The following is a 20,712-nucleotide window of genomic DNA, read 5'->3' on the forward strand; positions in this document are numbered from 1 at the left end:
AATGAGCATTTAAAAGCCAGGGAATTTCCTATAACATATAGAATTTTGACTTTCTTTGAAAAACTAGAGAATCTGGCAAACCTATAACCTCATAGCTATACAGAAATGTTTGACTTAAACTGAGAATTGTCTGCTTTTTTCTTTTTTTTTGAAGATTTTATTTATTTATTTGACAGAGATCACAAGTAGGCAGAGAGGCAGGCAGAAGAGAGAGAAAGAAAGGGAAGCAGGCTCCCTGCTGAGCAGAGAGCCAGATGTTGGGCTTGATCCCAGGACCCTGGGATCATGACCTGAGCCGAAGGCAGGGGCTTAACCCAGTGAGCCACCCAGGTGCCCCAGTTGTCTGCTTTTTTGAAGATAGTGCATGCACTCTCCTCAAGAGGACCTCTCCTGGCTTATCTTTGTTCTTGCTGTATTATATTGTGGTGGAATGAAAGAAATTGGAGTGGGAAAAAAATCAACTACCAGAAGTGTTAAATCAAAAAAAGACAGACTGAGAAGGCATCATATTTAAGAAAACATAATCTTAAAATCTAGCCTTCTTTATTCCTCATGTAACCTGTTGGACCACTTTTGGAGGAATATGTTTGTAATCCATATATCTGTGTCTTTCTGTCAATTTCTTCTTAGATTTTTTAATCAACTTTATTGAGATAATATATACATACAATAAAATGATCCACAAACATGTATGATTTGCTGATGTACACACTTGGAAAACCACCTGTGGAATATAGACCTGTACAAACATGGCCCCTGTCAAGGTAGAGAACTTTTTTTGTCACCAAAAGTTTCCTTGTATCCCTCTGGAGTACCTCTCTCCCTCTTCCCCTGCCCCAGACAACCACTTACCTTTTTTTCTGTCATAGCTTGTTTGATTTTCCAGACTTGCATAGAAATGAAAAAACATAGGATGTACTTACACCCCCCCACCGCTGCCTTTTTTTGGGCATGGGTTTTTTCACACAGCCCAGTGATTTTTTTTTTTTAAACTCAAAAAACATTTTTTTTTTCATTTAAAAAAGTATTTAGAACACATAAAACAAGGCAACATTTATTCTTTCTTCTCGTCTTCCGGGGCGGGGTCTGTTGGCGGCTCCTCCACCGTGGCACTGTTGCTCTCCGAGCCAGTGTTACTATCACTGGTCCCTTCCTCAGCCATACTGTCCACCCCCTCCTGCCCGCTCTCCTTGTCCTCAGGAGTAGATGTGCCTTCTTCACCATTCTGTTGGCTTTCCGTCGCTTCTTCAAGGTGTGTCTCCTCTGTCTCCATCGGGATGCTCTCGTCGTCCTTCTTCTCTTCGATCTTACTCGCAGCTTGCTCTTCCTCAGGAACCATGCTGCTCTGACTGCATTCAGCTTGCTCTGCTGCCTCTTTCTCTCTTTCCTCCTGCCTTTTTCGAGCCTGCTCCTCTGCCTGTGCAATTTCAACAGCAATTTTTTCCATATCCACTTCTACTTTTAAACCGCACAACCTTTTAAGTTCATTGTTAAATGAATCTGTGCTTTCCAGGAATTTCCTCTTCTTTTCCTGGTGTCGCTCCTCTATTTGAAGAAGTTCAGCTTCTAGTTTTCGCTGATGAACCATTAAGGATTGGACCTGTCGTTTGAGGACCTGCATTCTAGCTGTTGTGACAACTGACCGAACATCTGGCACCACACTCTCACTGAGGATTTCACTGATGAGGCGGTGGTTTCTCTGGAAACGGGCGGTGGCTGTATGCTTCATTGAAAAGCCATCATCATAATCGTCTGGATCTTCAGCAGGCTGGATGCTCATGTACGGCTCTCCTTTCTCCATGCGAGACTGTCTCTGTCGACTTTCTTCCTCTAAAGCAGCTTCTGCACGACTTTTTGCATTTATGTAAGCAAGGTATGCGGGGGAATTATGATAGGCCTTCATAGATTCATTGTACTCTATCTTTTCTGCTTCGTATTCGTTTAAATATTCTTGTTTTTCTTCATCAGTGAGATCTCGCCACATGCCACCAATAATCTTGCCAATCTCCCACAACTTTAGGTCAGGGTTGGAAGCTTTTACTTGGTCCCAGACCTTTCTGCTGTACCTCATGTAGGGCATCAGCGGCTTATCTGGTGGCTTTGGGGGTTTTGGAATCGTAATACCAGAGGATGCCGTGACCCGGCTGTTGGTGCCCGGGTTCCCTCCCAGCCTGTAGTTGTTGTAGGCGAGATGACTGTATGGATTGTATCCCACAAACCCTGGTGTGCTGGGCATTTGTGTTGCAGGAGCTGGGGTGGGAGGTGGGGCATAAGATGGTCTTTTTGACATTTTGGAAGATTAAGTTCTCAGTTCCTTAAGAATGAATCTGAGACACCGCGGGCAGAAAAAGCCCAGCCCAGTGATTTTGACATGCATCCGTGGTTTTGTTCATATCAGCAATTTTTTTCCCCATTTATAACTGAGAAATATTTCATTGGTTATATAACAATTTATCCATTCATCAGTTAAAGGATATTTTTTTTCTTACCCCCATTTAACTTTTTACTTTAAAAAAAAAGATTTTATATATTTATGACAGAGACCGTGAGAGAGAGGGAACATAAGCAGGGGGAGCTGAGGTGGGAGAAGCAGACTCCCTACTGAGCAGAGAGCACAGTATGGGGCTAGATCAGAGGATGCTGGTGTCATGATCTGAGCCAAGGCAGACGCTTAATGACTGAGCCACCCAGGGGCCCTCTTATCCCCATTTTAAAATATAAATCTGTTGAAATGGTTCAACACAGATCTTTGTATAACATCTGCTTTCATTTCTCTCGGGTAGATACCAAGGCATGGAACCACTGGGTTGTACTGTAGAGATATATATATATATATAGATAGATCAATAGATCTATCTATCTATATTTTTTTTTTTTGAGAGAGAGAAAGCATAAGTGGAGAGGGGCAGAATGGGAGAGGGAGAGAGAATCTTAAGCATGGGCTCCATGCAGGGCTCAACATCAGAACCCTGAGATTATGAGCTGAGCCTAAATCTAGAGTCCCGCGCTTAATGGACAGAGCCACGCAGGCACCTGTATTTAACTCTTTGAGAAACTGTCAGCTTCCAAAGAGGTTGTACAGTTTTACATTCCCGTTAATGGTGTGCATTTCACTTGCTCCATATCCTTGCCAAGAGTCTTCACAATGTTAGCCATTCTCTGGTTCTGCAGTATTACCACTTTGTGGTCTCTTCATGGATGGTAAAGGATATTGAGCATCTTTTCATGTGTGTACTGGGAAGTGTCTGTTCAAGTCTTTTGCCCATTTTTATTTTGCTTCCTACAAACGAGTTGCAAGACTTTGTGCAAGATTGTGAATAATGCTGCAATAGACTTTAAGGCTGCGTATATCTTTTTGAATTTGGTTTTTGTTTTCTTTGGGTAGATACCCAGTCCTAGAGTTATGGGATCATGTGGTATTTCTATTTTTAATTTTTTGAGAAACCTTCATGCTATTTTTCATAGTAGCTGCACCACTTTGCATTTCCTCTAACAGTGCACTGGAATTCTTTTTCTCTACTTCCTTGCCAACACTTGTTGTTTCTTGTCTTTTTTATTTTGGCCATTCTGGCAGGTACAAGTGATCTCTCATTGTGCTTTTGAACTGCATTTCCCTGATGATTGGTGATGTTGAATGTATTTTCATGAGTCAGCTCCGTCTGTATGTTGTTATTGAAAAAAATGTCTCTTCAGGTCCTTTGTCCACTTTTTTAAAATCAAAAACTGGTTTTTGTTTTGTTTTTGGGTGTTGAGTTGTATAAGTTCATTATGTATTTTGGATATTAACCCTTTTTTGATACATCATTCGCAAATACCTTCTCCCATTCAGAAGGTGGGCCTTTTTGTTTTGTTGGTCGTTTTTTTATTGTTCAAAAGATTTTTATTTTGATGTATTCCCAATAGTTTATTTTTGCTTTTGTTTCCCTTGCCCTAGGAGACTTATCTACAAAAATGTTGCTCTGGCCAATGTCCAAGAAATTACTACCTATGTTCTGTTCTAGGATTTTTATGGCTTTAGGTCTCTTACCTTGGTCTCTAATCCATTTTGAGTTTATATTTCTGTGTGTGTGGTTTAAGAACATGGTCCAGTTCCATTCTTTTGGAAGTAGAGCCGTCCAGTTTTCCCAACACCATTTATTGAAGAGACTATTTTATTTCCTGATGTATATTATGGTCTCCGTTGTCATAGATTAACTGACTGCCTAAGTGTGGGTTTATTTCTGGGCTCTAGTTTGTTCCATTGATCTATGTCTACTTTTGTATCCACACCACAATGTTTTGTGGTATGGACATAAAACATACGGTGTATGTTTTACACCGGCTTTATGTTATTACTTGAAATTTGGGATTGTGATGCCTTCAGCTTCGTTGTTTTTTTCAAGATTGCTTTGGGCATTCAGAGTCTGTTGTGGTTTGATACAAGTTTTAGGTTTATTTGTTGCAGTTCTGTGAAAAATGCTGTTAGTAATTTTGATAGGAATTGCATTAAATCTGTTGATTGCTTTGGGAAGTGTGGACATTTTAACAATACTCTTTCAACCTATGAACATGGAACACCTTTCCGTTTGTTTATGTCTTCTTCATTTTCATCAAGTTTCATAGTTTTCAGAGTATAGGTTTTTCACCTCCTTTATTAAGTTTGTTCCTAGGTATTTTATTCTTTTTGATGCAATAGTAAGTGGAATTATTTTCTTAATCTCTTTTTCTGTTATTTTATTGTTAGTGTATAGAAACATTACTGATTTTAGGTATTAATTTTGTGTTCTGTAACTTTCTGTAAGTCATTTATTACTTCTAGTATTTTTTTTGGTAGAGTCTTTGGGGTTTACTATGTATCGTATCCTGTCATATATAAATAGTTAAACTTTTTCTTGACCAATATGGATGCCTCATTTCTTTTTGTTGTCTGACTGCTGCGGCTGGGACTTCTAGTATTATGTTTAATAAAGGTATGGAGATTGGACATCCTTGTCTTGTTTCTGATCCTGGAGGAAAAGTTCTCAGTTTTTCACCAATGAGTTTGATGTTTGTTATGGGTTTTTCATATAATGCATTTATTACATTGAGGTATGTTCCCTCTCAACCCACTTTATTGAGAGCTTTTATCATGAACAGATGTTGAATTTTGTCAAAAGCTTTTCCTACATCCATTAGATAATCATATGGCTTTTATCCTTTTTATTGTAATGTGATGTATCACATTGATTGATTTGCAAATATTGAACCACCCTTGCATCCCCAGAATAAATCCTGCTTGATTGATGGTGGTGAATGATCCTTTTAAACTACTGTTGAGTTCTGTTCTCTAATACTCTGTTAAGGATATTTGCATCTGTGTTCACTGGAAATACTGGCCTGCAGTTTTCTTTCTTGTAGTGTCTGTCTGGTTTTAGCAAAATGGGTCATTGAAGAAATAAGAAAATATATGGAGGCAAATAAAAATGAAAATGCACTGGTCAAAAATCTTTAGGACACAGAGAAAGCAGTTTTAAGACGGAAATATAGAGTGATACAGGTCTACCACAAGAAACAAGAAAAAGTTTAAGTAATCTAAACTTACACCTAAAGGATCTAGAAAAAGAACAAAGCCCGTACTGAGTAGGAGGAAAGGAATAATAAAGATTAGAGCAGAAATAAATGACATAGAGACTAAAAAAAAATAATAATAGAAAAAGTCAGTGAAACCAAGAGCTTCTTCTTTGAAAAGAAAAAAAAAATCGATAAACCTTTACCTAGACTCACCAAGAAAAAACAAAAAAGATTCAGACAAAATGAGGAATGAAAGAGAAGTAATAAATGACATCACAGAAATATAAAGGGTTACAAGAAAATACTGTGAAAAATTATATGTCAAAAAATTAGACAACCTGGAAGAAATGGATAAATTCCTAGAAACATACTTTTTCCTAAAACTGAATCAGGAAGAAACAAAAATTCCAAACAGATGGATCACTAGTAATGAAATTGAATTGGCAACCCAAAAACCAGCAACAATTGAAAATCCAGGACCTGATGGATTCACAGGTGAATCTGAGGACACACTTAAAAAAAAGTTAGTACCTATTCTCCTCAAACTATGCCAAAAAATAGAAGAAGAAGGAAAGCTTCCAAATACATCCTGTGTAACCTATTTTTTTCTTAATATAATCTATACTTGTAGACTTAGAGTATTGGTTTAAAATTTTCTTATTATACATATCTTTCAATTATTTTATGCACATTTTATTAATGTAACTATCTAAATACCTCTGTTCAATGTTGTTTATAAAATGGTGTTTATATCACCTTCTCATGTTTTCACTGAAAATCTTTCTCACCTCATGTAACAATATCTTTGTGTGTATCTAATGAAAAAGTGGTGTAAAGCTTTGAGTATTTGATTATCTGACAAAGACGTTCTATTGTTTTCCTGTATTTATTAGAGCTAAAGACTCAGAATTATTAGGAATTATTAGGTTGCAAACTTCTCCTTAGGTAAGATGTGTTTGTTGTCTTCTGTCTATTGTACTGCAAAAAACCCACCAATTTCTTGAGAAATTTTTTCCATCAAAAATACTTTTTCGGGGCACCTGGGTGGCTTAGTGGGTTAAGCCTCTGCTTTCGGCTCAGGTCATAATCTCAGGGTCCTGGGATTGAGCCCCGCATTGGGCTCTCTGCTCAGCAGCGAGCCTGTTTCCCTCTCTCTCTCTCTGCCTGCCTCTCTGCCTACTTGTGATCTCTTTGTCAAATAAATAAATAAAATCTTTAAAAAAATACTTTTTTTAAGCTTCCTTGCATTTTTTCTTGGTGCTTGATATTTAGATATTATATGTAGGTATATCTTGGTTAATTTTAATAAACAATATTATACAGTAATGATAGAGCTCTTCAAAATTATTGTCCATTTAGGTCAAGCAAACCTTCTAACCTTTGTTTTATTTTGTTCTTTTCTTCTAACATTGTCTGTTACCAGAAATTCCAATGTAACTCTCCAACCTTTAAGAAATCTACCAGAGTTGGTGTATTTTATTGTCTTTTGTGTAAATCCTTCCTAATTTACACTTGAAATAGTAGAGTTGCTAATATTATTACCCAGAAAGAGCATATTGGTAAATACTGTGATTAGTCACCATTACAGATATTTCAGAGGCTTGGAGTAGTAGTTTTCTCTATCATAGCAATTATAACTGAATCCTAGATGTTTCCTAAGCCTTTTTTTTTTTTTAATGAGGAGATGTTACAAGTAGAATATTTTTTTTCTGTGGCAAAAGAAGAGGATATATTTTATCTGTGGATACCTTCTTTAATAATAGAAGAATATACAGTCTTAGTGTAAGTGTTGCTATTCTTTTCACAGGAGTAGGGAAAGAGACCTGTCTGAGGAGTGAAAAACTAACGTGAAGCAAGAGACGTCAAAATTAGACTATTAACAAATGGGATATGAGGCATGTAAAGCTTTTCAGGTACACATTTTTAAAAATGCCAATAATCTCTAGGCTGACTCTTCATTATCTTTCTTCATTTGTGTCCTTTCATTCTTCTCTCATAATTTCAATTGTGATTTTGTCTGCATTCTGAGAGGTTTGAAGTTTGTCTTCCACATAACTGCTGATATTTTCAGTAACCTAAAATATACTTTTTTTTAATGCTTCTCCTGCTGATCTTAATTCTAATGTTGCATTTGAATTTTACAGTCATTTGCAATCCTAGCCAACTTCCTTTTTTTGGTTCTACCTCTAAGTTGGTTCTAGTGAGCTTTTCTGTAATGTAAGTTCTCCCAAAATGTGCTTTTCTTCCTCTCTGGTGTATATTTTCAGAAAAAAAGTTTTTCTTCTCTCTGAGCACTGTGTCCTCATTTATGTTGTAGAATCTCTCCTGAACCTCATGTTGATTGTTTGCAAGAAGGGATAGTCTTGTACAGAGGTAGCCTTTTCTTCCGTGAATTAATTCCATCCACCTAAGATGTTATCCTGAAGGACAGATAGATGTTCACAGCTCCATGGCCAATTCTTGGTAATTTTCCTGGTGTGATTCATCTGGACTGAGAGGGGTCTTCTCTTCCTCCTGCTTCCTAATTGTCTTTTACTATCAGACTGTTCATAAGAGAAAGTGGTTGATGTTTCTTTGCTTGTCCGCAGCAGTGCAGAGCCGCCTCCTGGAAACCAATGCTCCGGGATCTCTCACTTCTGCTATCCAGCTCTTACTTAAGATGTGGGGTCTTGGGGCGCCTGGGTGGCTCAGTGGGTTAAAGCCTCTGCCTTCGGCTCAGGTCATGATCCCAGGGTCCTGGGATTGAGCCCCGCATTGGGCTCTCTGCTCTGCAGGGAGCCTGCTTCCTCCTCTTTCTCTCTCTGCCTGCCTCTCTGCCTACTTGTGATCTCTCTCTGTCAAATAAATAAATAAAATCTTTAAAAAAAAAAAGATGTGGGGTCTTTTCTGCCTTGCCTCCACAACCAGTATGTCAGATTTGTAGATACTCACACCACGTCTTTATCAACCAGGTCGGTTAAAAGAGCCACTGATGAAGAAAGTGGGGACAAGACATGCCTTTGGCTCAATCTGACTTGAGGATTTGATAGGGAACACCTTATTTTAGAGCAGAGAAAGTCCTTTTTCTCTGAAGTAAGTGTTTCTATTGCTGTCGTGTAGAAAGTTCCCATGTTGTCTTTTTCTGGCTCTTCTATTTCCGATGTGGTTTCTCTCTTCTCTGAGTCAGAATTGCTCCAGGTGTATTGCAGACAGGTGATCCTTATTACCTGTGCTATTCTACTTTGCATGTTTAGGCTTCTATGACTATTTTAATACATGGATGAAGGAAGGGAAAACAGATTCCTTTTATTGCTTTTTAAATTAAGAAATCTCAGATTTTCTTCATTTTCATATAGTGTATATGGTGTTTCGCCAGTAACTGCGTCCCTCTGTTTTGGGTTGAAACCATGGCGCATTCTGTGCATTGGATAGGAATCTAGTGAAGCTTGCAGAAGACAACTGTAGGCAGCAGGCATTTTGTTGGGGACTTGGTCCCGTGACACAGCATGACACATGTTACGTGTAGGATATTTAACAAAAATTCATAAAACTCTTCAGTGGATGGTGGTTCAAAGCAATTAAATTTAGATAATTTTGTGGAGAAATAGGGCCATTAGATGGAGAATTTATTTCTTGCTGAAAGGAAAAAGGGGGGAATATCGGATGGGACAGCTGTCTTGGGATCAGAAACGAACCTTCATGGTACACAAAGTATGAAAATTTGGCATGTTAAAAAAAAACTTTGATTGGTATGGTTTGAAGGAATAAATGCTGACATCTCTTTTGTTAATCCACATAGGACCTATTCTAAGGGTGCTGGAGATCTGGAAACCTTTAGCATTGTCAGATGCTCTGTGGCGCCCCCGAGAATGCAGAATGGCAGTCACATTTAGCTGCTTCCCAGACATCTCTGGTGACTTTTCTCTTTCTGTCCACGCGGACACCCCTGTTATCTGGTTCCATGGTGTTGTGTGTGTGTCTTCTCTAGGCTTGATTTATCCAGGATCAGGATCAACAGTAGTTGTTGGAAAAAGAGATGAGCGAAAGCAAGAAGTGTCTCCTTTTAGCAACGTGATGATAATATTGAGACTGCTTAATGCTTCAAGTGCAGTTCACCCAGTGTAATGGACCTGTAATGGACAGGTGCCAACACTAGCCTGACCTGTGAGGTGGTCCTCAGGAAAGCTGTAGCAAGTCCCAGGAAACTGGAGATGTTTTTCATGACTGTATTAGCAAACACTTGCTGTAGCTTTTCGGAAACACAGAATGCTGGTGCTGTGAAGGAGACCACAGACAGGGAAGAGCTTCCTTCCCTTTATTTTACAAATGAGCAAATGGAAACCAGGGCAGGTGAGGGGACTTCTCCAAGATCAAATGTGAGTTTGAGGACACATTCTGGGCCTGAACCCAACTCGACTAGCTTCCAGTCCAGCACCCTTCTGTGTCTCTGGGCTTTGCTTCTGCCAGGAAAAGCCCTATTGAGAAAGGCAACAAAAAATTGCCTTGAGTATAGTAGTAAAAAGTGCTGCATTGCTGGGGAATGTAAATAAGCAGAGAGTCAAGGGAAAGAAAACTTCTTCAGGTTTAGAAGCAGAAATGAAGAGGAAATGAGAGGGAGCAACTTTGTTCTTATCTCACTTTTCAAATCTCTTTTATTTAACAGAAAAGCCCAGAAAGTTTTTGTAGAAGAGAGTTTCACTGCACACCTGCTGTGGTGCTCTATATCCCCACTTCCATTTTTTAAAAATTTTTAAAATTCTTTACACACAACTAGTGAATTGTTGAACCCTACATCAAAAACCAATGATGTATTATATGTTGGCTAATTAAACATAATAAAAAAATTTTTTAAAATATTTTATTTTTATGGAATCTCCACATCCAACATGGGGCTTGAACTCATGACACCAAGGTCACAAGTGACATTCTCTACTGATGGAGCCAGCCAAGCACTTCCATCTCCCACTTTTTTTTTTTTAATTTTTTTTTTAATTTATTTGACAGAGATCACAGGTAGGCAGAGAGGCAGGCAGAGAGAGAGGAAGGAAAGCAGGCTCCTTGCTGAGCAGAGAGCCCAATGCGGGGCTCGATCCCAGGACCCTGGGATCATGACCTGAGCCGAAAGCAGAGGCTTTAACCCACTGAGCCACCCAGGGGCCCCCCATCTCCCACTTTTTAAACAACAATAGTCTAGTCCTTGGTATGGCCAATGACCATTTCTGTCTCAGCTTTTGATTGTATCTCCCATCTCTTTGCTTATCATATGTATTTTTGTCATACCAATTAAATCACCTTTGGAAGGTGACAGGAATAAATGCACTGGTTTAAATCTCCTGTTTCCATATTTGGATTTCATTAAGATCATTGTCTTCTTCTCTCCATTAGGTCATTAATTAGCATCTTGAATGGATTTGAATTAACCCTCAATTTCACCAGGGTAGATGATGAAGCCTCTAAACTTGGTAAAAATATCTTAAATTATTATTTTCCTAATTAAAAAAGAAGCAGCTTATGAGGAGGGGAAGGATGGGTTCTGCTAGTTTAATTGATGAGAAAGTAAAATATTTGTTCTATGTACTTCTGAAGGAAGGAGAGAGACCTACTTCTGGTACTTTAATATGCCTTTGAATTAATCATTTGCATAATTGAGAAGAATTCTAAGGATGTCTGTCCCGTAATCTTTCTCCTTCCCTTGAATGGACTCTGAGCCTCGGCCACATGGACTAAAATGCCTGAGTCTCATGGGAAGCGCTCAGTTTTGAAACTTGCCTTGAGATGAAGTCCAAGTCCAAGATGGGCAGAATTGTAATCTGTTGGGCTTTAGTACATAAGTAAGGGGAGAATTTAATTGAAGAGACAAAGGTCTCTTAAAAAAAGACCTTAGCTTGTTTAGGTCATTGTCCTATGAGCTCAGAGACCCTAGGTTCCAGTTGTGTTTCTCTATGAGCTCTGGCACCTTAATGAACCTCTCTGTTGCTATGGTTTTTCTCTGACAAATGATTTAATAAGGCTGTTCTACCTACTTTATGAGGAGAAATGAGGTATTTTTGAATGTGCTTTAAAAAATGGCTTCGCATGGGGCACCTGGGTGGCTCAGTGGGTTAAGCCGCTGCCTTCGGCTCAGGTCATGATCTCGGAGTCCTGGGATCGAGCCCCGCATGGGGCTCTCTGCTCAGCAGGGAGCCTGCTTCCTCCTCTCTCTCTGCCTGCCTCTCTGCCTGCTTGTGATCTCTCTGTCAAATAAATAAATAAAATCTTTAAAAAAAAATGGCTTCGCCAAGTGGTATTCATTAATTTGTGCTCTTGGGATTGACTCCTCTTGTCATGGGAACCATTCCTGATGGGCTTTCTTTCCCTGTCTTCTTTCTGTGCACCTCACTTCTGATCCTTTTTTTTTTTTCTTTGAGATACGGGTTTTATAGTATTGGCTAATTGGACATGGCTGATAAAACTGGAAAGCAGATGTTCTGACTTAACCATCACATGGCTTCTTAAACTGTTCCAACATCTGGAGGGAAAAGAAACTTGATCATTCTATTGGTGAACTAAACATTCAAGAAGGCTTGAGTATCTTCCATGAATAGTTGCTCTTTAATCGAATTGAACACAAGCTTTGAGTCAACGGAATACATGCTGGATTCCAGAGGCTTTTCCACAAGGAATTCTTAGAAGTTATATTCTACCATCCTGATAAGTGTGTAGGAGTCCTTTACTTAGCATTGTTGTGAGAACCTGTGTAGTGAGGTGGATCTAACGCCTCTCTGGCAAAGGAAATGACCCATTCTCTCTGAGAGGAATGGAAGAGCAGGAGCCTGAAGGCACAGACAGGGAATACAGGGAGAGGAGGGCTCAGAGATGTCCATTTGGAGAGTAACTAGACAGGAAGAGCACACACTCATCACCTAATGCAAGAATAAAGAGAATGACTTCTGTTCCTAGTGTAGGGGGGAAGCGAGGTGGTATTCTTCCAAAGCTAACTATTTCCGGGTGGGAGAACTAAGTTGCATGTTATATGCATCCTCAGTATCTCCTCTTGGACCTCAAAGAACATTGGGACTCCAAATGGCAGGTTGAGTTTCTTTGGAGAAGCTAGTAGATACATAGGACATTGAAATGCAAGTCAGAGGCTCAGATTATTTTGAGTTCTTACATAACTGGAGATGAAATCAATTTGAGGTGTAAAAGGAGTTGGGGTTTAGTTTTTCCTGGGATGATGTACTGGGTCACATGGTGGGGCTCTGGTGGCTTAGCATCCTGGGAAGCCTCAGCACAGAGTGAGCCAGTCTGTGAGTTTGATTACTTGAATCAGAGACCAAATTGAAGGGAAGCCTCTTCTGCTTTCTGGGAAAAACAATACACTTAAATTAACTTCTGACCTCTCCTTTTTATCAGCTTTGGGGAACCAGCTTCCCCTTGCTCAGGGCTCATTTCGATAGTTTGTAATCATGAATCTTTCATTTTTCCCCCTTTGTTTTTTTTTTTTTAGAGATTTTGTTTATTTATTTGACAGAGAGAGACACAGGGAGAGAGGGACCATAAGCAGGGGTAGTGGGAGAGGGAGAAGCAGGTTCCCTGCTGAGCAGGGAGCCCAATGCAGGGCTGGATCCCAGGACCCTGGGATCATGACCTAAGCTGAAGGTAGACGCTTAATGACTCAGCCACACAGGCGCCCCTATTTTCTCCCCGCTTCTGACTTGCCATCTGGTTAGGGTTCCTAATTCGTGCTTAGACAAGGTCTCTGGGAGTCTTCCCACATACGCACGGAAATGACATTTGCCAGGTTTTGGTTTGCCCAGCTTACGTGGTGAGTGGTTTTGCCCACTTTTATTTGATCAGCAGTGTGAACTCCTGCAGATGGCAAATATAGGTTGTCTTCAGGAAATCTGTGTGTTGTGTGGGAAAGAACAAGAACAAGCAGTGGGGGACCTGACTCTTGCCCTCCATTCTCACATATACAATCTTACATGTATAACCTCTTTGAAGAAGGATCATGATAATTGATGAGAATGATATGGATAATAATAGATGATCTTGGCACTGACGTGTATTGATGTGACAACTCTGTGAATTGGGTGCTATCATTATTTCTAGGTCACAGGTGAAGAAACTAAGGCACAGATAATTGGAACTTATCCCCATGCTCACTCAGGTGGTACATGGCTGGGTGGGGATTTCCAACCAAGCTGAAGGAAATGTTGAGGCTGTCCTAGTCACCAAGATCTTTTTTTTTTTTAATTTTTTAAAAATTTATTTTCAGCATAACAGTATTCATTGTTTTTGCACCACACCCAGTGCTCCATGCAATACGTGCCCTCTCCAATACCCACCACCTGGTTCCCCCAACCTCCCACCTCCCACCCCTTCAGACCCCTCAGATTGTTTCTCAGAGTCCATAGTCTCTCATGGTTCACCTCCCCTTCCAATTTCCCTCGACTCCCTTCTCCTCTCTAACTCCCCTTGTCCTCCATGCTATTTGTTATGCTCCACAAATAAGTGAAACCATATGAAAATTGACTCTCTCTGCTTGACTTATTTCACTCAGCATAATCTCTTCCAGTCCCGTCCATGTTGCTACAAAAGTTGGGTATTCATCCTTTCTGATGGAGGCATAATACTCCATAGTGTATATGGACCACCTCTTCCTTATCCATTCATCCGTTGAAGGGCATCTTGCTTCTTTCCACAGTTTGGCGACCGTGGCCATTGCTGCTATAAACATTGGGGTACAGATGGCCCTTCTTTTCACTACATCTGTATCTTTGGGGTAAATACCCAGTAGCGAGTCACCAAGATCTACCTAGACAAGTCACTGGAAGGGTATAATGAAGCAGTTCTTCTCTTATCTATGCAAGGGGTGGCATCTGTTGTCCTGAGATGCCTTGCATCTACTAATTTAGCCTTCCATTGAGTTTTGGGTTTGTAAGCATGATCCCTTGTTTGAATAAATTCTTCCCATTACACTTGATGGAGAGTGCTATGTCATGATGTTAACTCAGGGAAAGACACCAAAATTACCTTTCCTGAATTCCCTTTGGTATGGCATCCTTGATATCTTTACTTCAAAGCCCAGCCCTATAATTTTTTTTAAATTTTATTTATTTATTTGACAGAGAGAGATAGCGAGAGAGGGAACACAAGCAGGGGGAGTGGGAGAAGGAGAAGCAGGCTTCCCGCTGAGCAGGGAGCCCGATGCAGGGCTCGATCCCAAGACCCTGAGATCATGACCGAGCCGAAGGCAGAGGCTTAACCCACTGAGCCACCCAGGTGCCCTCAGCCCTATAATTTTTTATGGGGTTTTATTATGTATTACTTATACACCAAACTTCTTATATTTAAATTATACATTCTGATACATTTAGACATAGGCATAGACCCATGAAGCTAGCACAGTAATCCAAGAAAATGAAAACATTGTATCCTCAGAATTGGCACACACCCTTGAATCCCAGTACTTAACCCCTTTCCTGAACAACATGATCTACTGCTTATCTCCAGATTGGATTCCGTATTCTAGAGTATTTTATAAATGGAATCATACTGTATGCATTCTCTTCTCCCGCTTCTTTTGCCCATACCCAGCATGATTATTTGGGCTCCATCCATGCTGTTTTGTGTAAGAATAGCTCTTCCCCACTGCTAAAATGTTATCATTTCATGACTCGGCCATGGTTGGCTTATCCATTCACTTACTGATGGACATAGGCCTTGTTTACTGGCACTTTTTCCCTATTACAAATAAAACCATTATGAGTATTCATGAACGAGCCTTTTGTCTAGCTTTATAGAGGCAACATAGACAAAGTTGTAGTGTATTTAAAGTGTACAATGTGGTGATATGATATATGCGTATATTTCAAAACAATTTCCACAATCAAGTTATTAACACATCTCATAGTTACCTTTTTTTTTTTTCCTTTGTGAAAACACTTACGATCTACTTAGGAAATTGGAAGTATACAGTATGGTATTGTTACTCTAATCACCATGCTATACATTTGTTCCTCAGAACTTGCTCATTTAGGAGCTGAAAATTTGTTCCATTTTACCAACCTCTACCCATTTCTCCCACTCCCAGCCCCTGGCAACCACCATTCTACTCTGTTCGTGGGAGTACAACTTTTTTTTTTTTCTCAGGATTCCACATAAAGAGATATTATGCAGTATTTGTCTTTCTCTGATTTATTTCATTTAGCATGATGCCTTCCAGTTTTATTCATGTTGTCGAACAGCAGGATTTCCTTCTTTTTTAAGGCTGAATAATATTTCATCGTGTACATAGACCACATTTCCCTTATCCAGTCATCTCTTGATAGCCCCTTACGTTGTTACTGTATCTTGGCTGCTGTGAATAATGCTGCAATGAAAACGGGAGTGCAGATACTTCTTCAAGATGGTGATTTCATTTCCTTTGGATATATATGCAGAAATGGGATTGCTCGATCATATGGTAGTTGTATTTTTAAATTTTTTGACGAACCTCCATCCTGTTTTCCATAGTGGCTGCATCAATTTATATTCCCACCCACAGTGTACAAGGATTCTCTTTTCTCCATTACCTTGCCAGCATTTGTTATCCTCTTGTCGTTTTGTTAGTAGACGTCTTAACTAGTGTGAAGTTAATGGTTTTGCATTTCCTTGATGATTAGTGATGTTAAACACGTTTTTTATATCTATTAGTCATATGCATGTCTTTTTTGGAAAAATACCTGTTCAATTCCTTTGGTCATTTTTTAGTTGGGTTATTCCTTTTGGGTTTTTTATTTTGTTTTGCTACTGAGTTGTTTGAGTTCCTTATATATTTTGGATATTGACCCCTTAACAGATACATAGCCTTACAAATATTTTCTCCCATTCTGTGGGGTGTGTTTTTATGTTGTCTGTTGTTTCTTTTATTTTACAAAAACTTTTTAGTTTGATATAGTCCTACTTGTTTGTACTTTTATGGCCTTTGCTTTTGTGTCAAATCCAAAGACCATTGCTAAGATCAGTGTCAAGCAGCTTACTTCCTGTGTTTTCTTCTAAAAGTTTTAGGTTTCCAGGTTTTAGATTTTAGTCTATCTATTTTGAGTTGATTTTTGTGTATGGTGTGAGATAGGGGTCCAGCTTTGTTCTTTTGCATGTGATTGTCCAGTTTTCCTAATACCACATATTGAAGAGACTATCATTTCCTCCTTGTATATTCTCAGCATCTTCATTGTTAATTAATTGACCAACTATGTATGAGTTAATGTCTGGGCTCTCCTGTTGAGTTATGCCACTACCCTATTATTTTGATTACTATAGCTTTGTAATATAGCTTGAAATCAGGTAGTGTGATACCTCTGGTTTTGTTTTTTTTTGTTTATGCTTCCTTAAGCTATTCAGGGTCTTCTGTGGTCCATAAGAATTTTAGGATTGTTTTTCCTTTTTCTGTGAAAAATACCAGTTGAATTTTGATAGAGATTGCATTGAATTTATATATCACTTTGGGTAGTATGGACATTTTCACATCATCCTTCTAATCCATGAATAGAATATCTTTTCATTTATTGGTGTTTCCTTCAATTTCTCTCATCAGTGTCTTATAGGATCAATGTACAGGCTCTTTCACTTCCTTGGTTAAATGGATTTCTAAGTATTTTCTTTTTGCTGCTACTGTAAGTGGTTTTGTTAATTTCCTTTTCAGATAGTTGTTACTTTATAAAAAGACAGTTGGTTTTTGCGTGTTGATTTCATATTGTGCAACTTTGCTGAATTCATTTCTCAGTTCTAACCATTTTTGGTGGAGAATTTAGTTTTTCTTGCCATACATGATTATGTCATCTGCAAATAGAGACAGTTTTACTTTTTCCTTCCTGATTTGGATGCCCAAGTGTTCTTTCTCTTGCCTGATTACTTTGAATAGGATTTCCCCTACTATGTTGAAAACAAGTGGCGAGAGTAGGCACCATGGTCTTTTTGCTGATCAGCTCTTTGCCATTATGTATGATGTCACCATATATGGCTTTGATTATATTGAGGTATATCTCTTCTATACCTAATATGTTGAGAGTTTTTATCGTGAAATTATGTCAGATTTTATTAAGTGCTTTCTCTGCTTCTTTTGGGATAATTGCACCATTTTTATCCTTCATTCTGTTAGTGTGGTGTATCATGATTACAGATTTATGTATGTTGAACCATCCTTGCATCCAAAGAATAAATCCCACTTGTTCATGTTTTATGATCCTTTTACTGTCCCATTTAATGATCCACTTAGGGTTCTGTTTTTGAGACTCTGAACAAAGATAATTCACATAAATCTTGCCAGATACCACCTGTTTTATTTTATTATCCTTTGGGCTTATAATAATTTCAGAGGTTTCTTCCCCCCCAAAAGTTGTCCCACTGTATAGTGGCATCACCGATGTTGTTTTCTCTACTTTAAAGACCACAGGTGATCTCAGTGGTCTAAAATCAATGAAACTGGGGCTCCTGGGTGGCTCAGTTGGTTAAACATCTGCCTTCAGCTCAGGTCATGATCACAGCGTCCTGGGATTGAGATCTGCATCAGGCTCCCTGCTCAGCAGGGAGCTGCTTCTCCCTCTCCCACTCACCCTGCTTGTGTTCCCTCTCTCACTGTCTCTCTCTGTCAAATAAATACATAAAGTCAATGAAACTGAAATAAGTTCTTTTTTAAGTTATGTTAGTCACCATACAGTACATCATTAATTTTTGATGTAGTGTTCCACGATTCATTGTGTGCGTATAACACCCAGGGCTCCATGCGATCCGTACCCTCCTTAACTTCTTTAGCTCTTACATTAGAACAAGAGTCATGGAAAGGGAGAGGGGAAAAAAGACATGTTGATGGAACAGGAAGACAGTAATTTATCAGAGATCCTGTTATTTATTCATGTCCTGTTTCCAAAAGAAATACATTGTCACATGGAAGTGGAGCTTAGGAGAAGGAACCAGTTCAGGGACCTGAAGCAGGGGAAGCTAGAGAGGTAGGACAAAAGTCAGGAGAGTGTGGCTTCATGGATGCCCAGAGAAGATGATTCATGGAGGAAAGAGTGAGCGAAGGTCAAAGATTGTAGAAATTTGAGTAAACAAAGGACAGAAATGATCACTGTGTTCAGGCACATGGAGAGAGTTCGTGTTGTGGTGTCTCAGGTGCCATGATGGAGGGTAGAAGCATGACTCGGGAGGATTCAATAGAGAACAAAGGAGGAGAAGGAGGAGATGTAACTAGTGGCAGTTCTTTGGAGAAGCTTCATGGCAATGCTCTTCGGAGAGTGTTTAGTGGCTACAGTAGGACCAGTCGCCTTGCCCTCTAGTGACCTCGCTCTATGAGGGGTCACATCAGCTATAGTCTATAGTCTCAAAAAGTAGATGAGTGTCCCTTTCTCCAACTGGATACAGCAAATGAGCGGGGGTTGGCAAGGTTTTCCAGTTCTCCTGACTCCTGGAGATTATAGGAAATATTAAAGTTTGTGATTATTCTTTGTCCAGGGAAACCCACCCAGTCTTTTGCAGATAGTTAACCCCTCATGGTGTATTTGTAGCAGGTAAGGAAAAACATAACAGGGTTCTTAGTCTGATGTATATCTTTACTAAATAATTGTTTTATTTGGATTTTTTTTTTAAAGAAAAGCAGGATTGATTTAATTAATTAATGAATGAAACACAATAACCACTGGAACAGAATCATCACACTGTAGGATTGTGGAATAGTTTGTCATTTTCATTATATAAGCAGTTTGATACCAAACTAAAAACACTCCTTTTGTCAGGGGAAAGCATTTCAGGGCCAAATGGTAGAATCACTTGCATTTTCTTTATTGTCTGCCCTGAACATCATTTTTTTTTTCCTTCTTATTTTTTTTAACAGTGATAAGATTCTGGTCAAATTCATTTCTGGTCAGTTTTGGTGTCCTGTAATACAATATTGCTTGAATACTTTCTGAGTATTTATCTTCTACCTCAAAGAGGGAGAGGATTTCAAGAAGGCTTTTGATTTCTTTGAGAGCTGGAAAGATGTGTCTGTGATACCAGATAATCCAGCGAGGAGGTTACAGAAAGGCAGGAGCGGGGACCCCCAGAGGGTTTCAGATCACTCTGACTTATTAATATATCAGGGAGGAGAAGGTCATCCACCTCCCCCCCATCCTGCCCCAAGAAGAGAGCAGTGTTACACTTTTATTATAAATTTTGGTGTTGCATAACATTGTAGAAAAAAAATCTTCCTTTTGACTAAATAATTATCTCTTTTATGATTTTCAAATTTTATTTCAAGGAAAAAACTACTTCTGGATTTGCTTTCTATAACTACAATATTGTTGACCCTAGTGTTTATCTTGGGTTCTATTGTAATCCCTACCTCTCTTATGTCAAAACTAATGTGGTTTGTATGGGAAGATCATGGTTTATTTCTATTTTAAATTCTGTATTTATCTCCCCTAATAGTCCATTTTATTGATACCATTCCCTTTGTTAACATTTCCTGGGTATTTTCTATTTTATTTTGCTTTTTAAGACTCTGAGTAATATTACCAAGAATTGATAATGAATTTCTATTAAATCCTGTCTTCGAAATTTTGAAAATATCACTTGTAAATGAAAACCTAAACCTGGATTGGTTAAAGTAAAGAACTGGTGAGGGGCACTGGGGTGGTTCAGTTAGTTAAGCATCAGAATCTTGTTCTCAGCTCAGGTCCTGGTTGCAGGGTCATGAGTTCAAGCCTTGCATTGGGCTCCACACTGGGTATGGAGCTTACAAGAAAGAAAGAAGGAAAGGAAGAAAGAAAAGGAAAGAAAGAAAGAAAGAAAGAAAGAAAGAAAGAAAGAAAGAAAGAAAGAGGAATAAAGCTGTAGAAACCAATGAGAGACTATGGACTCTGAAAAACAATCTGAAGTGTTTGAAGAGGTGGGGGGGGTGAGAGGTTGGGGGAACCAGGTGGTGGGTATTAGAGAGGGCACGGACTGCATGGAGCACTGGGTGTGGTACAAAAACAATGAATACTGTTATGCTGAAAAAAAAAAAAGCTGTAGAGACCAATATGCAAAAGTAAAAAGTTTTAATTAAAAAACCAATTTTTAGAAATCCAGGAATGCATGATCTCTAACTACTCTAAATAATTCTTTATTATTTATCTGGTACTAAAGATTTTCCTTCTTCTTGGCTAAAATGTTAAGAACTAGTAACTATCATTCAATACAATATCTTGTAATGTTCAGCTCTTA

At 39.0% G+C, this 20,712-nt stretch overlaps 1 protein-coding gene across 1 annotated transcript; it reads right to left on the reverse strand.

Moving 5' to 3' along the window:
• Positions 1-991: 991 nt before the first annotated feature.
• LOC125100962 (SWI/SNF-related matrix-associated actin-dependent regulator of chromatin subfamily E member 1-like) lies at positions 992-2,350 on the reverse strand. The gene has a single exon (XM_047731546.1). The coding sequence runs from the start codon at positions 2,288-2,290 to the stop codon at positions 1,055-1,057; it is 1,236 nt and encodes a 411-aa protein (XP_047587502.1). The 5' UTR covers positions 2,291-2,350; the 3' UTR covers positions 992-1,054.
• Between the last annotated feature and the right edge of the window lie 18,362 nt (positions 2,351-20,712).

The sequence above is a fragment of the Lutra lutra genome, chromosome 5 (assembly GCF_902655055.1).
Source record: "Lutra lutra chromosome 5, mLutLut1.2, whole genome shotgun sequence".
NCBI classification, from domain to species: Eukaryota; Metazoa; Chordata; class Mammalia; order Carnivora; family Mustelidae; genus Lutra; species Lutra lutra.